This window comes from Nilaparvata lugens, chromosome Y (genome assembly GCF_014356525.2).
Source record: "Nilaparvata lugens isolate BPH chromosome Y, ASM1435652v1, whole genome shotgun sequence".
In the NCBI taxonomy this organism is placed as follows: Eukaryota; Metazoa; Arthropoda; class Insecta; order Hemiptera; family Delphacidae; genus Nilaparvata; species Nilaparvata lugens.
In genome coordinates this window covers 533,653-560,143 of record NC_052519.1, presented here as the reverse complement: position 1 = coordinate 560,143, position 26,491 = coordinate 533,653, and the positions used below count along the sequence as shown (strand labels likewise).

The following is a 26,491-nucleotide window of genomic DNA, read 5'->3' as shown; positions in this document are numbered from 1 at the left end:
AGAAAATTAGGATTTGGTTTAAATAGCTCTCCATTTATATATCAGATGAATAAAATATTAAATTTTTTGAAAAAATTTATATATTCAGATGAATAAAATATTAAATTTTTTGAAAAAATTTATTCCTCTAATTTTTTTTAATTTATTCCTCTAATTTTTTTAAATTATTTACTATTTTATATTTTCATGACCTCATGGTAAAGTATTAATTTTATCTTTTAATATGCATCTTTTTTCATCTTTTGAATTTAATGCTAATTTATTATACTAATTGTATATAATTCATGATTATAACTTCTTATACAATTCATTTCTCTATATTCATCTTTATTTTCAAATAAACATTTTTTGAAATTTTCCATTTTTATATATCTGTTTTTAGTATTTTCATCCAACTCTTCTGATTTAATATTTTTATTCATTAGTAAAGATTTCTTTATTCCTTTACACTCCACTTCATTTTTATCATTTGAAAATGTATAATTATAACATTTAGATCTCAATCCACAAAATTCTTCCAAAGGTATACCATTTAACTCATCTTTGAATTTTCCAATTACTTTTTTATTTTTATCACTATAACATTCATGACCTTTATTATAATCACTTGTATCAAACTCATTAGGATTATTTTTTATTATTTCATAAGGATCCTTTCTCATTTCTAAAAAGAAACTATCAGTATCCATGTATAATAAATTTAAATCAGGATCATATTTTTTAATTTTATCATAATAAAATTGATACATTAAAAATTTTGATAAATCTAAAACTGAAAAACCTACATAGATTGGTTTATCAAATTTCACTTTTTGTTCATAAAAATGTGTTGCTACACAATCTTTATCAAATATTTAAAATCCTTTGAAATTAGATTTTTTAGAAAATTTGTATGATGATTCTTCATCACCTAATTTTACTTCAATTCTGTTTCTAACATTCTCCATAGTTTTTCCAAATACTGAATTATTCAATAATTTAAAAAATCTTTTTCAAAATCATTTTTACTTTTAGTTCTCATGTTTGTATTGGAATCAATATATTTTTTCATATAATCACTTTGTTTAAACTCTATTACTCTATTTATATTTTTTAAAATCATTCCACTTTCCAAATAATATTTTAAATTTCTCACATGTGTAACATAATTTGTTTTATCAAAAAGTGTTGTACATAATCTTTTATTATAATGTTCTGGAGCTAAAGGTAAATCTTTATGTTTATTATGTAATTCTTCTGGATATTCTAAATCCACTTCAAAAATATATCCATATCATCATTTTCATCATAATTTTTTATTATTTCTTCCCATTCTTCTAAACTTCTAATATTTGAATTTATAAATTGTAAATCTTTATATGGTAATTTTTGAGATAAAGCCCATCCATATAAATTATTAGCATCAATATATAATAGATAATTATCATCTTTAGTTGTATAATAGTTTTTTATGTATTTATTATTAGCTTTTGAATACCTTTTAACACATTGTGAAATACCACCTCTTATTCCTTTTTCAATCATTAAATACATATTATAATCACTAATTAAATCTAACTCTATTTTTGTAAGTTTTAACATAGCATCCCATGCTAATGATGGAGCTGTTAAATATGTGCTGGATCTAATTTATAATTTTTCATACAACAATCTCTAAAATTTTCAAATATATCAGCTGATAATAATACATCTTGAATATTATATAAATCAGAATAAATTCCTAAATTTTTATTTTTTAATTCATTCCATACCATTTTATAATGTAAATAATCTTTTGATGTTATTCCTTCATTATTTAAACAACTATAAAAATCATCTTGTATTAAAATTTTATCATATTCTAACTTATTAAAATCATCAATAAATTCATATGGAAATATTCCTTTACCACTTAAAATATTGAATATTTTATCTCCATCATGATCTTCTCTTTCAATTATTTTATTCAAAACTTTTCCATTATTTATAAAATTATTTATATGTTTATAATCTTCTTTTTTCAATCATTTTGCTATTTTTTCAATTGATGAAGCCATGAATCTAAATGTCTCAACAAATGAAAATTTAATAAATTTTCTTGGTTTATTATCTTTATCAATTCATATCCATATTCTGAATTAATAGAATAATTAATATATTTTTCATCAGTATTAGCTATAAGATTTACTTTCTTATATTTTTAGCTAATTCTTTCATGTATAAATGTGTATCATAACCACTCATATTATGACAATACACAGGTATATTCTGTGGAAGTTTTAAATTTAAATTACATTTTTCATGTGCAGCACCTCTTAATTTCCCATTTATATGACAATGATCTCTAACTTTTTTATTTTCAAATTTTTCATTCATCCAAAACATTAAATTCTTCATCTAAATCATCGAATTCTTCATTTAAATCATCAAATTCTTCATCTAATTCTTGATTTAAAATGTCATTCTTGAATGATTTTTCACAAATATGACAATTAGTAGCTCTTTGAAATTCTGATTCTTCTTCTTCTGTTAATTTAATTGGAATCTGATTTTTAGAATTATATTTAAAAGCTATCATTTTAGCAATTTTTTCTAAATTTTCAAATAAATATTCTGGAACCTTTTCTAATTCTTGTTCATTTTTAGCTCTAAAACATATTGGATCATAAAATTTATTTTCAACTCTATTAACTAAATAAATTGTAAAGCAATATGGAATATGTTTTTGAATTTTAGTAGTTGGAGAATTATTTGGATTATTTTTACAATTATCAATTTTTGTAATATACTTTCAAAATCTAAATATATAGCAAATGGATGTTCAATTTGTTAATTTGTTTATTATGATTTTTATAATAAACTGTAGATCCTACTTTTGGCATTATAGGTTTAACAGCTTCATGATTTTTACAGATTTCTAAATGTTCATCTAATTTTTTTTATAATTAAAGTATGATAAACATCTTCTACAAATAAAAATCTTTCCATCATGTTTTGATATTTGATTACTTAATAATCTACTCATATCAGTTATCAAACAATAATGTGAATTATCATCTTTTTTATGTATAGTAAATTAATTTCCAATTCATATTCATAAATTTCAGAAATTTGTAATGGTATGATTTTATCATTATCTGTATCAACTGTATAAACATTAATTGACATTTTAGGATAATTTTGATAATTATTAAAAGTTCTTTTTTCAAAAACTCTTATATCTTTTAATGATATTGGAACTTCTAATCCCTTAAAAATGTCATCATTTATGTATTTCTCATATTGTGTAGTTCTATTTGGTTTAAGTGATTTATTTTTATTAAAAATATCAATTGCACACCTTATTGAATAAATAAAACAATGATTATCCTTATTTATAAAATTGATACATGCTTTTTTTTCTATTATTTGTCTTGGTAATTTAATATAAGATCCTGCATTTAATGAATTATTTTTGTTTAATTTTAAACTCAAACTATAACAATTTTGTAATGACCATCCAGATCCTGCATTTGGTTGATGTATTGTTTCTCTTGAAATAATTCTATCAAATTGTTTATTAATGAATTCATTAATATCTAAAATATAATCAGATTTTACTGGGAAATGCATTTTTGATTCTTGATATGTATTATCATTTGAAGATTTTCTTTTATAAATACATGTCATAGTTATTTGACCTTTAACACTTTTGTGTTTTTTGAACATTTCATTTATTAATGTTGTTAATTCTTTCCCATGACTTTCTAGATATTTTTCAATGTTATTAGTTTCAATAGTATCTATCAAAACATATTCTCTAAATAAATCTTTATTTGTTCTTTTCAAATTAATATTATTGTTATATTATCTTTTGGGATAGTATTATTTTTAGTTTTTTCATAAATTTCTCTAATTAAATTTCTTCTAGTCTTATTAGCAATTTCAATATCATTTTTAGTAGCTAAATCTTAATATAATTCATATTTCTAAGTCCTAACTTTTTTGGTTTATTATTAATTTTTTCCAATCTATTAATCATTGATCTCTAGTTAAATTATTTACATTTTTTATAAAATATTTTGAACCTATTTCTTTCAATCTTTCAATATTAAAAAGTTTATAATTATCATCTATAATCCCTTTAAAAGTTTTATATAATTTTTCCAATTCATCTTTACTCATTTTATCATAATTATGAATAAAATTCAATCTACCCCATTCTCTCAATTCATTAAATTTTTCACTATCCAACACATTATTTAAAATATGTTTTTTAGAATTAAATGTTTAATATAATTTTTTTTATTTGCTAATTCAATATTACAAAGTTTACAAATGATTTTAGTTTGAGAACTCATGATTTTATTTTCACTATTTATTGGAAAAAAATTTATAGTATTTTATTTTTTTAGTTTTTCAAAAAAAAATCTGTTCATTAAGCTGAATGAAAATACTCCCCTAATATAAAATCACAACACAATTATTCATGAACTGCACTGAATGAACTGCACTGAATGAACTATAACACAAGACTGGATGTTTAAATCCATGGATGTGTGATAATAACTTCCTTCTTGGATATCATTCTTCCTGTTGAAGTTTTCTGTTCACTATATGGATAGCATTTTCTATAATTCTCTCAAAATGATCTCAATTTATGAATCCTAATTATTTTATGAATCTAAAAATAATTGAATCAATTTATAATTTTTTTATTTATTATTTTTAGGTTTAAATAAAAAAGAATATCCAATTATTGATTTTTCATTAAATTAAATTCTCCAAAATTATTCTTTATAATTTTTATTCATATTCCAATTTAAGTTTATTTTTTTATTTTCTTTAGAATATGATTAATAAAATCTAATTTCTTTGAAAATTTTAAAAACTCTAAAATTAAAATCTAATTTCTTCAAAATTTTAAAGACTAAAGTCTTTAATCTGAAAATTTTTGGATATTTTTTTCAATTTGAACTTAATTAGTTGATTATTGAGTATCTTACAGTAAAAAACTTGCAGACATTTTTAAAAAAAGTACTGATTTATTCTGTTTAAATTTGTGTCTCCGAAAGTGTCTTTGAACTGTCATATATTCATCTACTTATATATATATATATATATATATATATATATATATATATATATATATATATATAATAGTCTATATAAACATCATACTGTTTTATGTATAATTTTAAACATTGAATTCGGCGACTAACCAACCCCTATAACGTAGAACATCCCTAAGAAAGCCGACGAGTCTGTTCCAATCTCTCCCATTAAATAATGTATTATTGTGCTTTCATTAACTTGTGAGCTGCCAAACCATGCCTTTCTTATTCCTCGCAATATCTTGCACCTGCCCATGAAGTGAACTACATCTTCCAACTCCCTAACAAGGGAGCGTAACAATCTTTGATAGCCTACTTATTCAAAATTAATAAAGAAAAGATAGGTGTATAATTATAAATTCATAGATGTCTTTGAGTGATCATAATCTTCTATATGCCTATATAAAGCTGAGAGTTACAAATTTATTAACATTCCTAGTTATGACAAAAAATGTCCCAGATCTGAAATTTCACAATGATTGTGGAATATTGTACGGAGTAAGAATCATTACCTAATAATAATAACAATTTCCATGTATTACTGCTTTTATTATTGTTTAAATATTGTCCCAGTTCTAATCTTGATTTTACTGCATATTATGCTTTTTTCTCTCCCATCTGCAATATGGAACTCTGTTATGGGGTAATTCTTGTGGTACGAAAGATGTTTTTCTTTGTCAGAAAAGAGCACTACAAGGTATCATAGAGAAACAATAGCGTAAGTAGATATCCCATGGTATAGGGAGTTTATGTCGTAACTTTTACTGTTATCTCAAGCCGATAGTCCACGTATGTTTTTTCCCTTGAAGCTGTGTGACACTGGTATTCTCTCATATTGTGCCGTTCATACACTCTCACCCGACCATAACAGTGAAAAACGACAATAATCGATAGTAATCGGCTTGAGTTAACAGTGAAAGTTGCGACATAAATTCATTATATCATGGGATATCTACTCACGCTATCGTTTCTCTATGGTAGTATTTAATTTGGGCATGAGGCAATCATGTAAACCTGTGTTTTCAGCTAGTGGTGTACTTACTCTTCCTTGTATTTTCAGTTTGGAATGTTTGTAAAAGATAACCTTAGTATTTTCAATTTGAGAAGAGAAATTCATGAATATAACATAAGTAACATCTGGTGGTCGGATAGATTCGAGTCGGGTCAGGCTTGCTAGGACGCAGAGAATGTACAGCTATTTAGATGTAAAAATGTTCAATGCTCTATCATCTGAAGTTAGAAATATGAACAGTAGAAGATGTAACGAAATGATTGAAGGAGAGAGCATTTTACTCGGTTGAAGAAATTTTGTACTGCAATGCCTATCCATAATATTATTGTTCTCAATTGCTTCAACTCTGGTCTGTTTTCAGTTTATGTGGATGTGTGAATTTATGTATATATATTTTTTGTGTATGTTTTATATGAATAATTATGTTCAATTGACTTTTGTCAATGCAATCAATGTTTGTTTATGATAATAATAAAGATTCGATTTGATATTACAATTAAGATCCTCCACCAAATCCTACTCAGATTTATTCATTGATTCAAAATATAAATCATTTATATACTGTAATCATTTATTTTTCTATGATATAATACGATCTTACATATCTCCATCAACCTCATACGTAAGTTACATTCAACTGCATCATCATATTCCATCTAATTTGAGTGCATTATGTTTGTTTTTTCAGTTGACCATACAGGAGTAAAATTGAAAGATGTAGACCAAAATGTAGCTGGATCAGAATACATAAACGCTAATTATATTAAGGTGAGTTACAAAACAAATGACCAATCTCGTACAAATTAGAATCCCAAATAATTGATTAAATCTGATTTCAAGCTTTGTGAATATTTTATTGGAACTTCCTAAAATATTCTCCTTACAATCCTGACTGAATTCATCAAAATAATTTGTGAAATCTGATTTCAAGCTTTGTGAATATTTTATTGGAACTTCCTGAATATTCCCCTTACAATCATGACTGAAATCATCAACGATATTGAGAGATATCGTACGATTTTATATTTTTTCAGATTATCCTTTATTAGTTCATGCAATAAGTGCATCATCAAAATGATAGGGAGAGAAAAAATAAAGTAACCTTATGCTATTCCTTTACTTAAGGTTACTCATAGTCCGAAATAGGTTGTCTTGTAGTTGTTCACTCCACAAAATTGTCAGTCCTTAATTATTTTTATATGTAGCCTTCTAAGTAATATTATTAAACCAATTATTTATATTAAGATTAATATATTATATTATCAAGGTGAGTTAGGTTAGCTCCAACAAATCACAAATCTTGCATACATTACAATCTCAAATAATTAATCAATTTTCATTTTAAGCTTTTCTGATTGGTTCTCGTGAAATTATTCACGATTAAAATTTAACCGGCTTTTGTGCAACTGGCACTTAGTAATGTCTCCAAACCTCGTTCGTTAAAAATACTGTAGAAAATTAAAAATGAATTAGTATGTTTCATTTATATTTTTCCTATATGAGGTCCCCGTTATAATGAAATGACAGTGGAGAAAGGTGGGAGAACAACGTTGCCGATCCTCTGTCTTGTCGATGCCTTCTATGGAGGGTAATTGATACCGGTTTATTGATGTAATATTAACTGTTCATTCTCGTTTAAATAATCAATTATATCTTATCAAGCAAGAAATTATATTTTTCAATGATTCCAATAATGAATTTTCTTAATCAAGGTTAAATATTTTGTTAATTATCTCTACATTGTTGAAAAACAATCTGGTATGGTAACAGAGCAAAGCGAGTAAGAGATAGCGATATCCGCTTTGTTGAATGATAGACAAGGATAGCAATACAATTGCTAATTGAATACTGCCATTATAACTTGGACCTCACTATAGTTTATTGGTTCAGTTACTCAATAGTTGTACACTAAGGGCCGGTTTCCGAGCTCGGGATTTGGCTAAGTTCTAGACATTAAACAGCTGGAGTCAGAAAATTGGCTTTCCGAAACGGGGAGTAGTCGTAGTTATAGGAATTTAATTTGATGACTCCTATGTTGAAATTGATTAAATGGAACTAAATGAATGATGAATTAATTTTAATGTTGGAATGACAACATTGAATTTTTGATAAATATGTAAATAAAACTTTTACAAGTGATTAATACACAAACAGGCATTCATTTTTTATAAATAGTGAATGAAAAAGACTAAGAAATTGTCAAAAAACCACTGATTTATTGATAATTAGAAAGACCGGTTTCGGTTATTACACCATTGTCAATCTCTGATAAACTATCTATTTTATAAATAGATTTCCATTCGGCTCAAACAAAAGCCTCTCTAAATGAAGGTAGAATGATAAGGATTCAGTTCTGTTGTTTTAACATTTTTTCAAATCACTTTCAAAAAGTTCATGTTGTACCTACTATTTTGAGACACTTCTGGCGCTATCATAGTTTCACCACTATTCTGTTCCACAGTCCTATCTCTTGCAGTCGTTAACTATATCTATAATAATTATATAAAGTAAAGAGCTGGCTTACGCACGTACGGGATAGGAAAATTATGTTTGAAGCATCATCACGTCTGAACTACTGGACTAATTAACTTGAAATTTTGCTTATAGATACTTAATTAACCAAGGATGGTTATAGGCCTATTCTCAATTCTTCAAAATTCCATCACGTCAAATTTTCATTTTGTCAAGTTTTAAAATAGATCCTTGCGAAGCACGGGTTCTTGCTAGTAGAATTATATAAATCTAAAGTGTAGGTCATATCTAAATTCACAAAGAGTTCGATTCTTGTTGGCAAGATAGATGTTATTCAATGCAGAAATCATTGTTATTTTACCAAGATAGGATAAAATGAATAGTTCTCTTTCAGGGGGAGTTTTGACAACCCACAAAACTCATTTTTCATTTGAAGAAATAATATCCAAAAGGTGCATAGGACCTTACTTTTTGTTCAGCTTGCCAAAATACCCCTCATTTCAATATTAAAATTTTCGACTGACTGTACAGTGAGTCAATCATTCTATCAAGGCTTGAATAATTTTGAGATTTCAATTAAATAAAAATGGTAGAGAACAATTATCATGTAGATATCAACACCTTTATTTAAAGACATTTTAACTGCATGCGTTTTCATATTGCCGATACAGCATTGAAAAACTGTAGACGTCTATTTAGCAGTCTCAAAAAACTGTTCTAGCTGAAAAATTAATAATAGGCTACATGCCACGTGTAGGCTTATACGAGTTCAAAACTATGGTTTTCCTAAACATATGTTTTTGAAATAATTTCTTTGATGCAGCTGTTTCAGATTCACCATTATAAATTATACAGAGTTTGTGGAAATAAAAATATTTATTGATTACCAAAACAATACTATTATTATATTAATGATAATAATTAATTATTAAAACAATACATTTATTATATCAATAATGATAATATTATTAAACATATCTATCAATTATCAGAACAATATTATTGAGGTTGAGTGGAATCAGGAAGAAAGCAATAATAGAACAGATGTTCTTTTTTGAATTTCTATCATATTATTTTATTTCCAATGATTACAACATATTTTAGAATATCACATGTCAATAAATAAATATTATCTCATTTCCATATGGCACTCACCTTATCATGTTCATAACCTTACTTAACAGGATCCTTTTTCATCCCTTGAAACCCTTAGAGGCAAAATATCTCAAAATCCGTTCTTAGTGCGCGTCTAGCATGTTTGAAGAATATTTGTGCAAAGTTTCAAGTCTGTAGGACAATTAGTTTGAGCTGTTGTGTGATTTTACTTTAAAGCGATGGCAACGAGTAATCAGTCGGCTATAATTAGTGGCTTGAGATTCAGTCAAAAATAGAAAAAATATAATAAAGAAAAAAGAAACATATGGAATGTATGGAAAACTAGAAAAAAAATTTTCAATCCGAAAAGAAGAAGTACTAAGAGTGAAATACTAAGAGAGCAGAAAAACTAGAATGAATTCATAATAATTCAAAAACTCAAAAGAAAAAGAGATGATCCATGTAATTATTAATCTACAATTCACTGTACATATGTAATCCATTTAGTAACATAATGTAATTCATTGTAGCATATATGCAATTCCTTTTGTAAGCAAAGAGAGAATTAGAAAAACAATACAATACAGTACACATGACACAAAAAATAAAATTTAAACTCAGAGAGAAAATTAATCTGGGAGTATAGCCCTGTCTAGTATAGATAGGGAGTATAGACTGCTAGTCTCTTCTCGACGCAGCATGTGTTTTCAAATGGCGACACTCAGACCAGTCGATTCTAGTCTCCGCGAATTCACGACTGTGAGACTGAGTCGAGTGTCGACTCGACATGTTGGTCGAGCCTCGACTTGTTGGTTGAGCCTAGACTTGAGTTGCGTAGTACCGTTCATTTGTGATGAAAGTGAGGTTATGTTTCATGAAAGCGATGTTTTATTATTTTAGATAAGACGATAATAAGAATTAGATAAGACCTTACACCAGTTATTTTTATTTACTCTTATGGCTTTTATCGGCAGAGAGATCCTTTCGGATGTTCTGCCTTGCCGCATTACCCAATGTCATTTCCTATCAACACTCAAGTTTATAGGTTATGTATTGGGTTCTTCATGATTTCTCACTATTGCACTTTCACCTTCTGAGTTCCTATTTTGTAAATTTTAAAATCAAGAAAACTATTTTCAAACACAGAATCACATTTAAAAAGCAAAAACTATATCGTGACGTCAGCACCGGGTAGAAAACTTTTCTGCAGAGTTTGTTTCTAAAATAGAATTGTTTACTATCCGATGCTGACGTCACGATATGGTGATATGGCAGTAGATGTTGGCTTCATCGACTTTCAATATGAATATACAATGGGCCGTGTCTATTCTATAACTGATCTAAGGATAAGACAATAGATTCATAATAATCATTATTAAATGATTTCATGCTAAGAAGTTACATGCTAAGTAGTGACAAATTAAATCTTATATTTTTTATAATGTGAGGTTAGAAATGGAGTAGTATGGAACTGAAGTAGTGACAATGAGCAAGAAAGTCGTAAGGTCGAGAGACTGGAGTATCCTCGACTTTGAGTCGAGGTAGTGTTGAGTTGAGCCTTAGTGGTCGAGTAACTCTACTAACTAACTAGAGTTAGTGGCTTACTAACTCTACCGAGCTAACTCTACTCTACTTACTTGGCCGAGTAACTGTTTTCACTACAATTGAGAATAGTAGGTAAAGTGTGTTGTCTTGTGAACAGAACTAACCTTAAAATGTCAATACTTTTTTATAAATTAACACTTGAACACTTGTTCACACCTTTTAATAAATTAATACTTTTTAATAAATAACAATACTCTTCTTAAACTTGATAGCCTACGGCACGACTCTACTCTACTAGCTCGAGTCTGTTTTCATCAACATAGTAGTGGTAGAGTGAGAAGCGGTGGTGGAAGGCAAGTGGTAGAGTACTATCCCACGGTGCTATTAGTGCTATTAGCCTGGTTTTCATTAGAGGAGTTAGTGGTAGAGTTTCCTGGGCGAGTACTAGTCACAGTAACTATATTACCCACAGTATGGCCATTGACTATCACGCATTTGATTGGCTAGCTCGATCACGTGGTACAAATCCGCCATTAAGGTTCCAAACAAACTTTACAGTCCTATCTTATTGCATTGGAAATTTGAAACTTATCACTTATTTTACCGATTGGAAGCATATTTAGAACTTCCGATGAGCTCTGGTATAACTTTTTCGAAGCGAAATTGACTAAATTCAATATAGATCAATAAAATTATTCAAATAACACTAATAACGCTTAAAACATCAATTTTGCTTCCCTCGGGCTCCTCGCGGACCTTTTTTTGAGAATCACTGATCTAGATAAATATGCAGAAAGATCGGTTTCAATTTTATTGTATTTCCTCATCCAATTTATTGATTTGACCTTCTTATAATCTAATTTTAAAATATTTTTGTGGCTCAATTGGATATAACATTTTATGAAATATGTGCTTAAGTGACCAAGTGCTGATTAAAGACGTCTTTACTTAATAAACACAATATAGAAATCTTGTAGTACCTTTTATTATTAAAACTTGAAAATTGAAAATGACCTAAGTTAGGGTCGAAACTAGTCGTTGAAATATTTTAAAGTTATTAATAATAAAGGGTACTTCAAGGTTTTTATTAATTTGTACAAAAGTAGCCCATGTAAGTGAAGTGTTTTTACGTCTTTTACTTCTACGATTGATTCTCTTCAGTCCTGAGAAGCCTACCCATAACATGTCTAATTATTCAATAGCTGTTGATATTTGAGTTTCAACTTGCTATAGTGGTATTAAAATATAACTTCAGCAGATTTTAAAAATTACTGAATATAAATAATAATGTTTAAGGGTTTTTGTGTTTTCTTTTTCAATTGCTTACATGTTCATTAAAGTTTCTACAAATATAATTGAAGGGCTTGGCGAAAGAAAGTGCCAACCCACAAATTTGTAAAAAAGAAGCTGTGCACGTACTCTAGCGTGTTTCAGACTAAACTACAAGCCTGTGCTGGATGGTTGTTGATTAATCCACCAGGAACTGCTAGTGAAGTGATGCATTATTTTGTTTATTGGTCTGCTACTCAAAAGTCTTGCTTGAAGTCAGTGCTAACCCACGTGGAGCAAGTACGGCAGATACGTGTACGAGTCATTTAACATAATTATATTGTAATATATTGTTCTATTGACAAAAAATGATCAAGTTCTCAATTTTGATACAAATACAAAATAGCCCTGAATAAGTGAACATTGTTTTGTGTGATGGTTTGCAGAACGCGCCTGTTTGAGAACCTGCGAATGCTCCCGCACGCACCGGGCGTGCAGGTGCAAGCGATTCCCGAGGACGCGGTTCGCGACGAATCTGACGACGAGGACAAAGCGAATCCGGACGAGCGACTGTCGCAGGCCGCGCAGGACAAACGCATCGCGCCCGACAACGAGTTTAGCGACTCTGATGACGAGGCGGCGGCGGGTGGTTCCGCCTCTAGCGCCGGAGCCGGCGGTGGCCGATGCGACCAGCGCTCGTTCAAGGGCCGCAAACGTCCGAGTCTCGACGCTGCTTCCGCCTCCAAGGCCGCCCCAGGCGCCGCTCAACCCTCCACCGCTGCCGGTTCATCTGCGTCTTCCGCTGCCGCCTCCGATGCGGCCGCCGACGTCAAGACCGAGGATGTCAAGCCTGAAATCAAAGGTACGCACATTCAAAACAAACGCACTGACTTACCTATTACCTAACGGTCCACGTTATAATGGCAGTCTTTGATTAGCAATTGTATTTATTTATCACATTGTGTACAAAATAATAGTAATTTACAGTAAATTATATAATATCATTTTATATAATATTATAGTGGTCTTATAACTCTTTGGACATTTTATTAATTTATAAAAATTTGGGAATGGAATAGATTTGGGCCAAGCCTGTTGTTCCTTCCTAATCATATTTATATGATTTGTGATTCTGTCCACGAATAAATAAATGAAGACTAACTCTTATACAGTTCTGATAGAACTGTGTCCTCTTGAGACATTTCGGACGAGTTCGGTAATTTTCGGCCGATGCTAGTTCGGACGAAATGGTGATGTTTCACAGAGACAAGTTCTCACAGAGACAAGTAGTGTTTTTGAACGATATTAGTGTCACAGAGACAAGTTTCACAGGAGCAAGTATTTCTATAAATGACAGTCTCACAGGAACAAGTTTCCACAGAGACAAGCAGTTTCATAGAGACAAGGTCTCCGTCCAAAGTAGTAGCGCTATAAATGGCAGTCTCACAGAAGCAAGTTCTCACTCGAACAAGGTGTTTCACAGAAGCAAGGTCAGTGTCGTAGAGACAAGGTAGCGAATGTAGGAAGAAGTTAGGGGTCCGTATCACAGAGACAAGTTCTCACAGAGACAAGTAGTGTTTTTGAACGATATTAGTGTCACAGAGACAAGTTTCATAGGAACAAGTAGTTTTATAAATGGCAGTCTCACAGGAACAAGTTCCCACAGAGACAAGTTGAGTCTCACAGAGACAAGGTGAATCTCACAGAGACAAGGTGAGTCTCACAGAGACAAGGTCTGTTTCACTGGAACAAGTAGTGTCAGTGGAAAAAGAAGAGGGGTAGAGTCCCATTCGAACAAGTGTAGTGTCACAGAGACAAGGTCAGTCTCACAGGAACAAGGTTGGTGTGGTGTGTTGCCTACACATGAAGATGAAGGCATTCCATTGCTCTAATAAATTGGATGTCATCTGTTTTTTAATATATATACATATATATTATGGTGACATGAATAGAATAGAATGACTGCCTTTATTTTTCTTAGAAAGCGTCTGTTTTTTAATACATATACATATATATTATGGTGACATGAATAGAATAGAATGACTGCCTTTATTTTTCTTAGAAAGCGAAGTTAGGGCGCAGTCGACCCTCTCTTACACTCAACTATCTATCAAGTATTATAACAATACGAAAAAAATAAATACAAATAATATGATTAAAAACAAACAATAGTTAAGTTATCTACTTATTTGAAATAATAAAAAATTTTAAATTATTGAAAAGAAAGAAAAAAAATGACATTGAAAATAATACATAACAATGCTGAATGATAGTATTTTCTGATACTTCATCACTTTAGTAAAAAATAAGACACTACAGAATACAATACAGTAGGCCTACATAGCAACTGAAGTGTTTGCTATACATTTCATTTCCTACTCTTATTATCACTATGTAAATCTCGAAGTGGATAAGTAAATTACATTATGATTTATTTAAATAGTAAAATAGAATCTTCCTTCAATCAACAAACAACGTCACAAACAACGCTCCTTCAATCCACGTGACATACATATATAAATATATAATTTACATATGTTAATAATGTGGTGACATCATTTGAAGCCAGCTTTAAACGTTTCTCCTGTGGAGAAAAAATGATGAACTTAGTAGACTGTTTAGTGGATCCTAGACATTCAGATTCAAATCTATACATAACAATTGATTCCCCTTTTCATCCAGGATATTTGTGGTTTCTTAAAATTTCAATTTATTGACCGAGCGAAATGAGTTCTAAGATTCAAGTCGACGGCTTTGCATTTCTCTTTATGTTTATATGTTCCGCAATTACGGCGAAACGCAGCAATAGATTACCATGAAATTTGACAGGTATATTTCTTTTTAAATTGTGCCTCGACGTATATACAAGGTTTTTTGAAAATTTTGCATTTCAAGGTTAATACAATAGGTAAAGTCTCCTTCGAACGCCAATATTACAGTAAAAATCAGAATAGAATCATCCATAATAATTCAGCTGTTGAGTGGATTTTTAATTGCATGCAATAACGCATGCAATTAATATATCAATGTAACTTAGTAAAAAATCAGCTGTCGTGTTGACTATTCATTGCATGCAATGACGCATGCAATTAATAACGGAAAGAAAACATAGTATTTTCTCTCGACCTTTATCTGCTTTCAACTCGGTCTGACCTGTTGCCAGTAAGTTGAAGGAGATTAGATTTTGATGTTAGCATATTTTTGATACACTAACCCCAACAGCCATTAGGCGTTTTCACACCGACATCTTGCCGACACAACATACAAACAGGATTTACTCTTATGGACATTATGAGACGAGGTTGTGTTTTATAACTGCGCGAGGTCTACTGTTCATAGAACTACTAGTCCAGGATTAAAATGTTGTTTTACCAAAATCATCAAATATTTAATAATTCGATACAATGATACATGTACAAATGTGAAGCTGACTTGCACCGAGGTAGAATCAATTTAATCTTAAATAATTTAAAATATATTTCAAGTTGTTAGGCTTCATTAATTCATTGAACACCTATTTTATCATTATGTGTTATCAGAACCTATTAGAATTATGTAGATTGCCTTTAATGAATAAATTGAGTTCCATGTAAATGTATTATTTCTACCAAACTCCAAAATAACTATTTCAATGTGACTTTTAATTGTTCAGTCAATATAAAATAATTTTGATTCTGCAGTAACTTATACATAAGTGATATCAATGTAAGAAAGAACAGATTTTATACTTCTAGATGAATGTAACAATATTGGAAAGATGTTATCCAACGGTATTTGAATACCCCCTGACTGTTACTGTATGGGAGTACCACCAGTAATTTATAAGTTTTCAATTCGTCAAAAGAGTGGTTATAGATAAAATAGTGTACTCAACGGTTATAATCTTCTCCTATCTATATTTTTCTTCTTATTATTGTTCATCTTCTTCCTCTTCTTCCTTATTCTTCTGTCTCCTTTTTCTATTATCTTCTTCTTCTCGCTTGTTCTTCTTCTCCTCCTCCTGTCAACTTCTTCTTCTTCTTCTTCTTCTTCTTCTTCTTCTTCTTCTTCTTTTTCTTCTTCCTCTAGCTTTGTCCGGCAAGGACTGATTTGTTTTTGTATTATGGAGTCCCTTTTGTATAAGGTACCAAGAACAATAACAGAGATATTTCCAGGGCTCTAGAGAATAATAATACTAATCCCCTCTGTCCTTTTGCCAAGTTGAAACGTGTAGCAACGTGAGTTGAAATGTATAAGTTGACCTAAATTTTTGAAGGCTGATCTTCGAATTGATAAAATTATAGAAACATGATCACAAGCAAATCCCTAAGAATATAATGGAGATCGAGACTATTCCTTTTAACAGAATCATGTTTCCTCATCATTATCACCATCCTCAAATTATACGAGTCGATCCATCCGGCGTATTCACGCATGATGTGTGCAGAAAATCTCACTCACACTGACTGTACAACTGTGAGATTAACTATTCTAAGTCAAGGACTCTAAGACTCTCTGTTGTGAGGCCGGGTGATATAATTATTCTCGAGTGACGTTTTCATGTGAAAATTTAGATTTTTCTCCCCTCACAGGTTTTTACCTTGAGCATTATTGTTCTAAAAAAATTGTGTATCATCTTCTTTTTCTATGTATGTAAATAATGTGTGTGTATGTTGAACAATAAAAATTTGAATAATCAAGATTGATATCCAGTTCTTCAAACTGAAAATAGATGCAGACGTGGATAACAAACAAATTAAACATACAATACTCCTCATATGCAGTTTCACAATTCTGTAGACAAAGTTAGAATAAATCAATAGAACAGTTAATTTCAATAGTGCCACGTACTATGAAAAAAAAATCAAAATGGTACTGGCTCAGTAGAACAAGTAGAATAGAATAGTACTTTAAAAAGAACTCAGATATCCAAAGTTTCATTGACCGAGCGAAGTGAGGTCTAAGATTTAAGTCGACGGTTTTGCATTTCTCTTTATGTCCAAATATTTTTATGTTCCGCATTTACGGCGAAACGCGGCATTAGATTTCAATGAAATTTAACAGGTATGTTACTCTTTAAATTGCGCGTCAACGTATATATATACAAAGTTTTTTAAATTTTGCATTTCCAGGATAAAACAAAAGGAAAAAGAGTCTCTTTCAAACGCCAGTATTACCGTAAAAATCAGACTATAGAATTATTCATCATAAATCAGCTGTCGAGTGGACTATTAATTGCATGAAATGACGCATGCAATTAATATCCCAATGTTATTTGGTAAAAATCAGCTGTCGTGTGAACTATTGCAAGCGATGAGGCATTCAATATTGATAACTTAAAGTAGTTAGCTTGTTATTTTCTCTCGACTTTTCTCTGCTTTCAACTCGGTAAGTAGGTATTTCAACTCGGTATGATAGAAGTTTTTTACAACAAATTATTATCATTCTAATTATAATAATTATACTTAATATCAATAATTATTGACGATACATTTCAAACAGCCATTAGTGGCTTAGACATCGATATTTCGCCGACACATCATAACAGCACATAATTCACCCTGATGGAAGCTGTGGTTTTTAACTGCGCGAGGTCTACTGTTCACAGAACTACTAGTTATTTTTCCAACTGAATAGTTCAACAAATTCTATTGAGAGACATCAAAGGAAAATGCAAGGTGCTGCATTGTAATAAAGTTACGTTCGGCAGACGCCAGTGTTTTTTCGATGAAAATGGAAAAATATGCAACAGAAGCTCTGGCATCCAATTATATAATATTTTACCTGATTTCATGAAGAGTATGAATGAACGCAACTTCAGATCTCATCGAAAGTTTTAAAGATTGATTTCTCTAAAAGTGCTTTTTACTCAAAGGAATAGTATATTCAACATTACTTCACATGAATGGTATAATGTTTTCTTTCCCTGTGTGTTGTGTATTTGTTACTGTGGGCTGTGTATTTTTTGTTCGACCATTTAGATTTTTTGACAAGTTCCAGATCCCCCTGATTTAGGTGAGCAGTGAATGCTATTCAATCTATCTATCTATCTATGCATGTAACTGGTTCATGAATTTGAAACATGAAACACCATTATGTAATGCACTTACCAAATGCAGTCCCAAAATAAGCACTACCAAATGCACTTCCAACTGGACAGTTGGGTTAAGCAAGCTTGAAGTTAGTTGAAGGCTAGCTGACATTCCCCTACACTTATGGAGGCTTATAACATTAATCCATTGTACCTTGTTGTTCAATATTGTTTTTTCTCTATAATTAAACAAAATAAAATAATTTTTCTCTCCACAGATGCAAATCTTAAACCACAACCACATCTGCAAAGAAAATTAGTTGTAAATAGGCTACAATAGGACATGGTTGACGGGATCAATTCTACTTACTTATTATAATATTCACTCTATAGTATTCACTGATTTTCCAGATTTGAATGGAATAAAAAGCTTTTCAAAAAGACAGAATATAGGTTCAAAGTTTCGATCAGTGATTTACTTGTCAAGTGATCAAATTGACTATATTGATTGTTTTTCATAGAGGGATAAACTGAGAAATAATAAATACAAGTTTTATAAAAATTGTTCTGTATTAAAAATTTGCCTGAAAACAAAATTATCAAAATAATCTATCACTTTTAAACAAAGTAGGCTATATATATATATATATATATATATATATAGATATATATATATATATATATATATATATATATATATATATATATATAGATATAGACATAGCATGTGACATTTATTGTATCAACGGTAAAATAATACTATAATGACAAAATTAAATATCATTTGCATATTTTATGTAGTATTGAAAAGCAGTAGTAATCTACTTAATTGCTTCTTAAATTCATATTTCTTTGATAAATGATTCTTCTTAACTAAGTAGGAAATATACAGCCATCTATTATAGAGATATTCAGTTGTCAAGAATCAATTAGTACTCAAAGAAAAATCATGTGTGTAGGCCTACTGGCCTAATTATACTAGTGAAATATTAAAAGAAAGATTAATTATTAGTAAGATGATGAATAATAAAGATCAATTATAATGGGAATTATTGATTACACAAAAAATATGAGTACACATTTCAATTTTATTATTATTATTAGCTTATGGCTTTGAAGGGCGGGGAGACCCAAGGATTGTTCCACCTCGCCGTATGTAGTACAAAGTAAGGGGTTAACCAGACACTATTATAGGAAGCTATCACTTGAAATTTACACTTTTCCCTTCGAAAAGTGAAAATCATAAATTAACTTAATAGAGTCTTTCTTGAAAACTTCCAATCCAAGACAAAAAATTTTATGTACAGTATTATATTTTACAATAAAAATCAAATCTACTACTAGCTTAAGTAGGCTACTCGAATGTAGAATGCTAGTAGAATGCTTTTATTCTTGTACTACTATAATTTTCCATATAAAAATTTTTGTACAGTATTATATTTACAGTAAAAATCAAATCTACTACTAGCTTAAGTAGGCTACTCGAATGTAGAATGCTAGTAGAATGTTATTCTTGTACCTATTATAATTTTTCATATAAATATTTTATGTACAGTATTATATTTTACAATAAAAATCAAATCTACTACTAGCTTAAGTAGGCTACTCGAATGTAGAATGCTAGTAGAATGCTTTTATTCTTGTACCTATTATAATTTTTCATATAAATATTTTATGTACAGTATTATATTTTAAATATAAAATCAAATCTACTACTAGCTTAAGTAGGCTACTCGAATGTAGAATGCTAGTAGAATGCTTTTATTCTTGTACTATTATAATTTTTATTTATCGTTTGCATTATTCTACTATGTTGAAAAATTGTGTGCTCTGTTTTTTCTCAATAATTTGAAATTTGAGTTTTTAATCTACAAATATTGATATGAGCTCATTTATAAGGTATTTAATGAAATATGATATTTTTCTATGTATTGGCTCAAAGAGCATGAAATTGAGAATGAGATGAAGTTAAAGTGAGCTTTGTAGAATAAACACAACATTCAAATATTTGGATCCTGAATATAAGAGTTTGGTACATTTTGTAAAGTACTGCTAAAATTTGCAGGCTGTAGAGTCGATTAAATTAATTCTTTACACAGCTGTGCACAAGAAAGGTGGGCAGGTACCCGTCTTTTATATTCAGAGCTGCAGTGATAAGTGTCATATCCAGCTTTACTGAATATTAGAATGCAAAGGGTTCAAATTTCCTGAAGTCATGATAGAACATGTGAACAAAATGCAACTCTGATAACTTCTGATAACTCTGATACGAAGTGGCATTGAGGCGCGACTTGCACACTCGCGTACATTACATTTTAAATAGATACGCGTTTGGTCGCTGGAGGTCACCCGATAGAAAAATCCATCGTCAATATGATATAATGTAGTATTGCGGAGCGTTACGATTTCCTTGACCAATTCCATGTCGACTGAATGTGTTTTGTCAACTATTGAACTCGCAACGCAAACGCACAGGTAGCATCCTCGTAGAGGGGAGGCAAACAATACTGAACAAAAATCTATTTTCCAGGAAGGGTACAATATAGAAAACACATGTTAAATATTTCCTGCCGCCAAAGTGCAGTACTTTATACCTGGCAATAGAATTTTTAGAAATAGAAGCATTTGGTTAACTTTGGTTTTACGCTTCAGTGAACATAGTCTATGAGCAGGGTAGTTCTACCTGGACACCACCGATGACAAATTGACCGGGCTTTCCAGAAGTATCTAACGGGAAACATTGCTTTGTTTCATGGAAGCAAGGCACTGTAATACTGAATGAGTATTTATAGTTCTATAAAGCAAGGCCTTTTGGTTCTAATACCCGAGACGTCAGTCTGCAGATTGTTGTTATGGAATGCAGAAAACTTCTTTCACCACCCTTAGACAATAAATGCTGTTTCAAAAGATTGAAAAGATAGCATGCCGCTTCCAAAATCTATGGATATGGTTTATGTACATATGGTTATATATGGTTATATATATATATATTATATATATATATTATATAATCTATATATATATATATATATATCTGTGAGTGTAGCGTAAGGGACACACTATTATTCTCACCCACCATATAGCATAATTATAATATATCGAACTCTGTCACTCCCCTCAACCACATCACTCTCTTACACATACCCTTTCCTTCGGGCTCACCTCTCTCACTCTCTCTCTCTCTCTCTCTCTCTCTCTCTCTCTCTCTCTCTCTCTCTCTCTCACATGATAATGAATTAAAACGCAGATTTCTGTCTTTGACACTAATATCATGCTTTAGTTAGATCAATATGTTTCAATTGCCATCTAAATCTAGGTGAACTATTTGTAACACATAAACTAATAATTAAAACCACCCTAAATAAACCTTGATTAGTCCCAACCGATATGGTTTACAGTAACTTTAAGGACATGACAATAAGACAATAATTGTGGGTTGGAAACGTAATTTTGAATATTTATTATAATAAAATATAATCCCATTTTCTGGTGCTCCAAACTCGTTATTTAATAATAAACCTACAGTTTAAGAGCCATCACTGATAAATATGTCACTTAGTATAAATACAGAAGAACAAAAATCAAACCTTATTCCGGGACACTTTCTCATTAATTCTTAATTCTCGTATAGCCTATGTGTATGATAAACGAAATTTGAATTTGAAATCACAACATTTTTTGAAAAACATACAGTTTTGAATTACGTGCTTATTCTACGAAAATTGAAACCCCTTTCTTAGCTGGCGTCTAGGAATAAGAAATATATTGACCGATAAATACAAACAATTTGGATGTAGATTAGGCGAATAGGCCTTGTCTAAAGGATTCAGCTTATAGTCTGTTATACAATAAATGAGCAATTCAATTCATAACATCTTAGTAGTCATCTTATGAATAGTGTAATCATTCATCAAATCAGTCTTATCAAGTCATAATTATCATCACCCAGTACAATTGAATAAATTAAGTCATACATTGAAAAAAGACATAAACTATTTATAAACTCACAGCACTGAATATCACATTTTCAACAATTTGAAATTAATTTACGGAAAAATAAGCATTTTCATTCAGAATTAGATTTAGTGCGTTTTTTAATTTATTCAGAGGCAAGTTTCTTCTAATATAAGATAAAGGCAGATTATTGAACATGGAGTACACTAGATAGGAATAAATTTCAAGCTCTTACTCAATCTGACATTAGGAGTTACAATACTCTAGTAGTCCAGATAACAGTAGACCTCACTGAACATCCTTTGCAATGTGGTAACGAGAATATTCAGCCATCTACTAGAAATGCTATCTACTAGGAATAAAGTCATTGTAATAAATCAGGGCTTTTTTAAAATGTTTGCCAATGGCCCCACTAAGAAATCTGATCAGGCTGGTTGGAGACTTCCAATCAACCATACATTACATTACATTACATTACCAGGGCTACCAGACATTGTTTTGCAGTAGTCGTACTATATCATAATGGAAAAAGTAGAACTTGATATGAAAGTAATAAACTCACTCCGCTACAAATAAAATCTATGGTGTGCTAATCTAAATGTTGCACTACTTCAATCCTGTAAAAATGAATACCGTATAATACTTATTCTGAATTGATGGAATCCCAAGTCCATTGCGCTTATGATAATTTTAAATGTTACTTTATTAACTCAGTAAGTTCAGAAAGTTATTGCTCAGTTGAATCAGAGCTACGATTAAAAAGATGATTTGGGAATTATCAAGTGGCACTTTTTGTTTTCACTGGGATTTTCATTTTGTAACATGTAGAGACGCTTGTAGAACAACAATCTGTTAAATTTTTATGGGAAAGATTTCATGAGGAAAATGAAGTTTTTCATTGACATTATCATCCGTAACTCGGAACGCCATGATAAATCTTGGCATCTAAAGCTGCGTTTACACCAAAGTTATTAACGAAATGTTAATAACTTAATCCTCACAGATTATGAAAAACACATGAAAAACACATATGTTCATCATGTGTATGATAAGTTATGTTCAATCAAATAGAATCTGTAGAATCTATTGGTGTTGACGCAGCTTTACTCTGTGACTGTCTGGAGCTAATATTATATCAATTTGAATTTACAATTCGAGACCGCAGCTCGAAAAAAGAAGAGATGATTAGCTCATAATATCGGGGACCGAGCTTCGCTCAGGAGTACAAAAGCATAAACAATTTATTACGAAAGAAGGAATTATAATGAAAAACCATTTTGGCCATGTGGTTTTTAAGAAGCGGTGATGAATAGGTCAGTGGTAGGCTATTTGGCTTTATATATTCCATTTCATATTCATATTGATTATTCTTTCGGGTTGAAGGTTATATGTATACGTATTAGATATATTGGAATAGTTATCTGGAGTTTGGTAGAAATATATTACATTTGCATAGAACTCAATTTATTTATTTATTTAAGTTATCTTCTATCTAATTCTAATAGGTTACCAACCCATCCCTATCTTATATGATAAACCTTCAATCATAATCATACTCCTGCATGATTAAAAAACAGCAGACATTCAATTTACTAGACAAAAATAATGGAGTGCCTTCAAGTTCAGATGTAGGCAACACGCCTAACTTCTTCCTACATTCGCTACCTTGTCTCTATGACACTGACCTTGCTTCTGTGAACACCTTGTTCCAGTGGGAACTTGCTTCTGTGAGACTGCCATTTATAGCGCTACTACTTTGGACGGAGACCTTGTCTCTATGAAACTGCTTGTCTCTGTGGGAACTTGTTCCTGTGAGACTGCCATTTATAGAAATACTTGCTCCTGTGAAACTTGTCTCTGTGACACTAATATCGTTCAAAAACACTACTTGTCTCTGTGAGAACTTGTCTCTGTGAAACATCCCGAAGGTTAGGCGTGTTGCCTACATCGGAACTTGAAGGCACTCCATTATTGTTCTAGTAAATGAATGTCTGCTGTTTTTTAATCATGCAGGTATTGATTACGATTAAAGGTTTATATATAAGATAGGGATGTTGGTACCTATTTGAATTAGATAGAAGATAGATAGAATTATGGAAATAACTTGATAAATAAATGATTTCTATGCAAATGTATATATTTTCTACCAACTCCAAAATAACTATTCCAATAATCTAATAAGTATATACTAGACCTTCAACCCGAAAGAATAATCAATATGAATATGAAATGGAATATATAAAAGCCAAATAGCCTACCACTGACCTATAATTCATCACCGCTTCTTTTAAAACCACATGGCTAAAATGGTTTTTCATTATAATTCCTTCTTTCGTAATAAATGTTTATGCTTGGTACTCTGAGCGAAGCTCGGTCCCCGATATTATGAGGTTATCATCGTCTTCTTTTTCCGTGCTGCGGTCTAGAATTGTAAATTCTAATTGATATAATATTAACTTCAGGCAGTCACAGAGTAAAGCTGCGTTAACACCAATAGATTCTATAGATTCCTTATAGATTCTATTAGATTGAACATAGCTTATCATACACATGATGAACATATGTGTTTTTCAAGTGCCGTTCAATCTATAAGAATCTGTGAGGATTAAGTTATAACCATTTTGTAAATAGCTTTGGTGTAAACGCAGCTTTAGATGCAAGATTTATCATGGCGTTCGAGTTACGGATAATAATGTCAATGGAGAACTTCATTTCGTCATGAAATCTTCCATAAAAATTTCAACAGATTGTGTTCTACAAGCGTTTCTACATGTTACAAAATAAAAATCCCAGTGAAAACAAAAAGTGCCACTTGATAATTCCCAAATCATCTTTTTAATCGTAGCTCTGATTCAACTTAGCAATGACTTTCTGAACTTACTGAGCTAATAAAGTAACATTTAGAATTATCATAAGCGCAATGGGACTGGGATTCCATCAATTCAGTATAAGTATTATATATATATTCATTTTTACAGGATTGAAGTAGTGCAACATTTAGATAAGCACACCAATAGATTTTATTTGTAACGAAGTAAGTTCATTACTTTCATATCAAAGTTCTACTTTTTCCATTATGATAATATAGTATATTGACGACTACTGCAAAACGGTCTGGTAGCCCTGGTAATGTAATGTAATGAAATGTGATCTTATGGTTGATTAGAAGTCTCCAACCAGCCTGATCAGATTCTTAGTGGGGCCATTGGCAAACATTTTAAAAAAGCCCTGATATTATAACAATGACTTTATTCCTATTAGATAGCATTTCTAGTAGATGGCTGAATATTCTCGTTACCACATTGCAAGGGAGGTTCAGTGAGGTCTACTGTTATGTGGACTACTAGAGTATTGTAACTCCTAATGTCAGATTGAGTAAGAGCTTGAAATTTATTCCTATTAGTGTACTCCATGTTCAATAATCTGCCTTTATCTATATTAGAAGAAACTTGCCTCTGAATAAATTAAAAAACGCACTAAATGTAATTCTGAATGAAAATGCTTATTGTTCCGTAAATTATTTTCAAATTGTTGAAAATGTGATATTCAGTGCTGTGAGTTTATAAATATTTATGTATTTTTTTCAATGTATGACTTAAATTATTCAATTGTAATGGGTGATGATAATTATGACTTGATAAGACTGATTTGATGAATGATTACACAATTCATAAAAAGACTACTAAGATGTTATGAATTGAATTGCTCATTTATTGTATAACAGACTATAAGCTGAATTCTTTAGACAAGGCCTAATCGCCCAATCTACATCCAAATTGTTTGTATTTATCGGTCAATATATTTGTTATTCTAGACGCCAACTAAGAAAGGGTTTTCAATTTTCGTAGAATACGTACGTAATTAAAATGTACGTTTTTCAAAAAATGTGATTTCAAATTCAAATTTCGTTTATCATACACATATACGAGAATTTATAATTAATGAGGAAGTGGCCTGGAATAAGGTTTATGATGTTTGTTCTTCTGTATTATACTAAGTGACGTATTATTAGTGATGGCTCTTAAACGGCAGGCTTATTATCAAATAACGAGTTTAGACCAC

At 30.5% G+C, this 26,491-nt stretch overlaps 1 protein-coding gene across 1 annotated transcript in view; it reads left to right on the top strand.

Moving 5' to 3' along the window:
- Positions 1-6,775: 6,775 nt before the first annotated feature.
- The window catches only part of LOC120355206 (histone deacetylase HDAC1-like), a 28,334-nt gene continuing 8,618 nt past the window's right edge, over positions 6,776-26,491 (top strand). The window contains exons 1-2 of the mRNA XM_039443541.1: positions 6,776-6,852; positions 12,912-13,327. Of these exons, the coding sequence (XP_039299475.1) occupies positions 12,937-13,327 (391 nt within the window). The 5' untranslated portion in view covers positions 6,776-6,852; positions 12,912-12,936. The remainder of the gene's footprint in view (positions 6,853-12,911; positions 13,328-26,491) is intronic.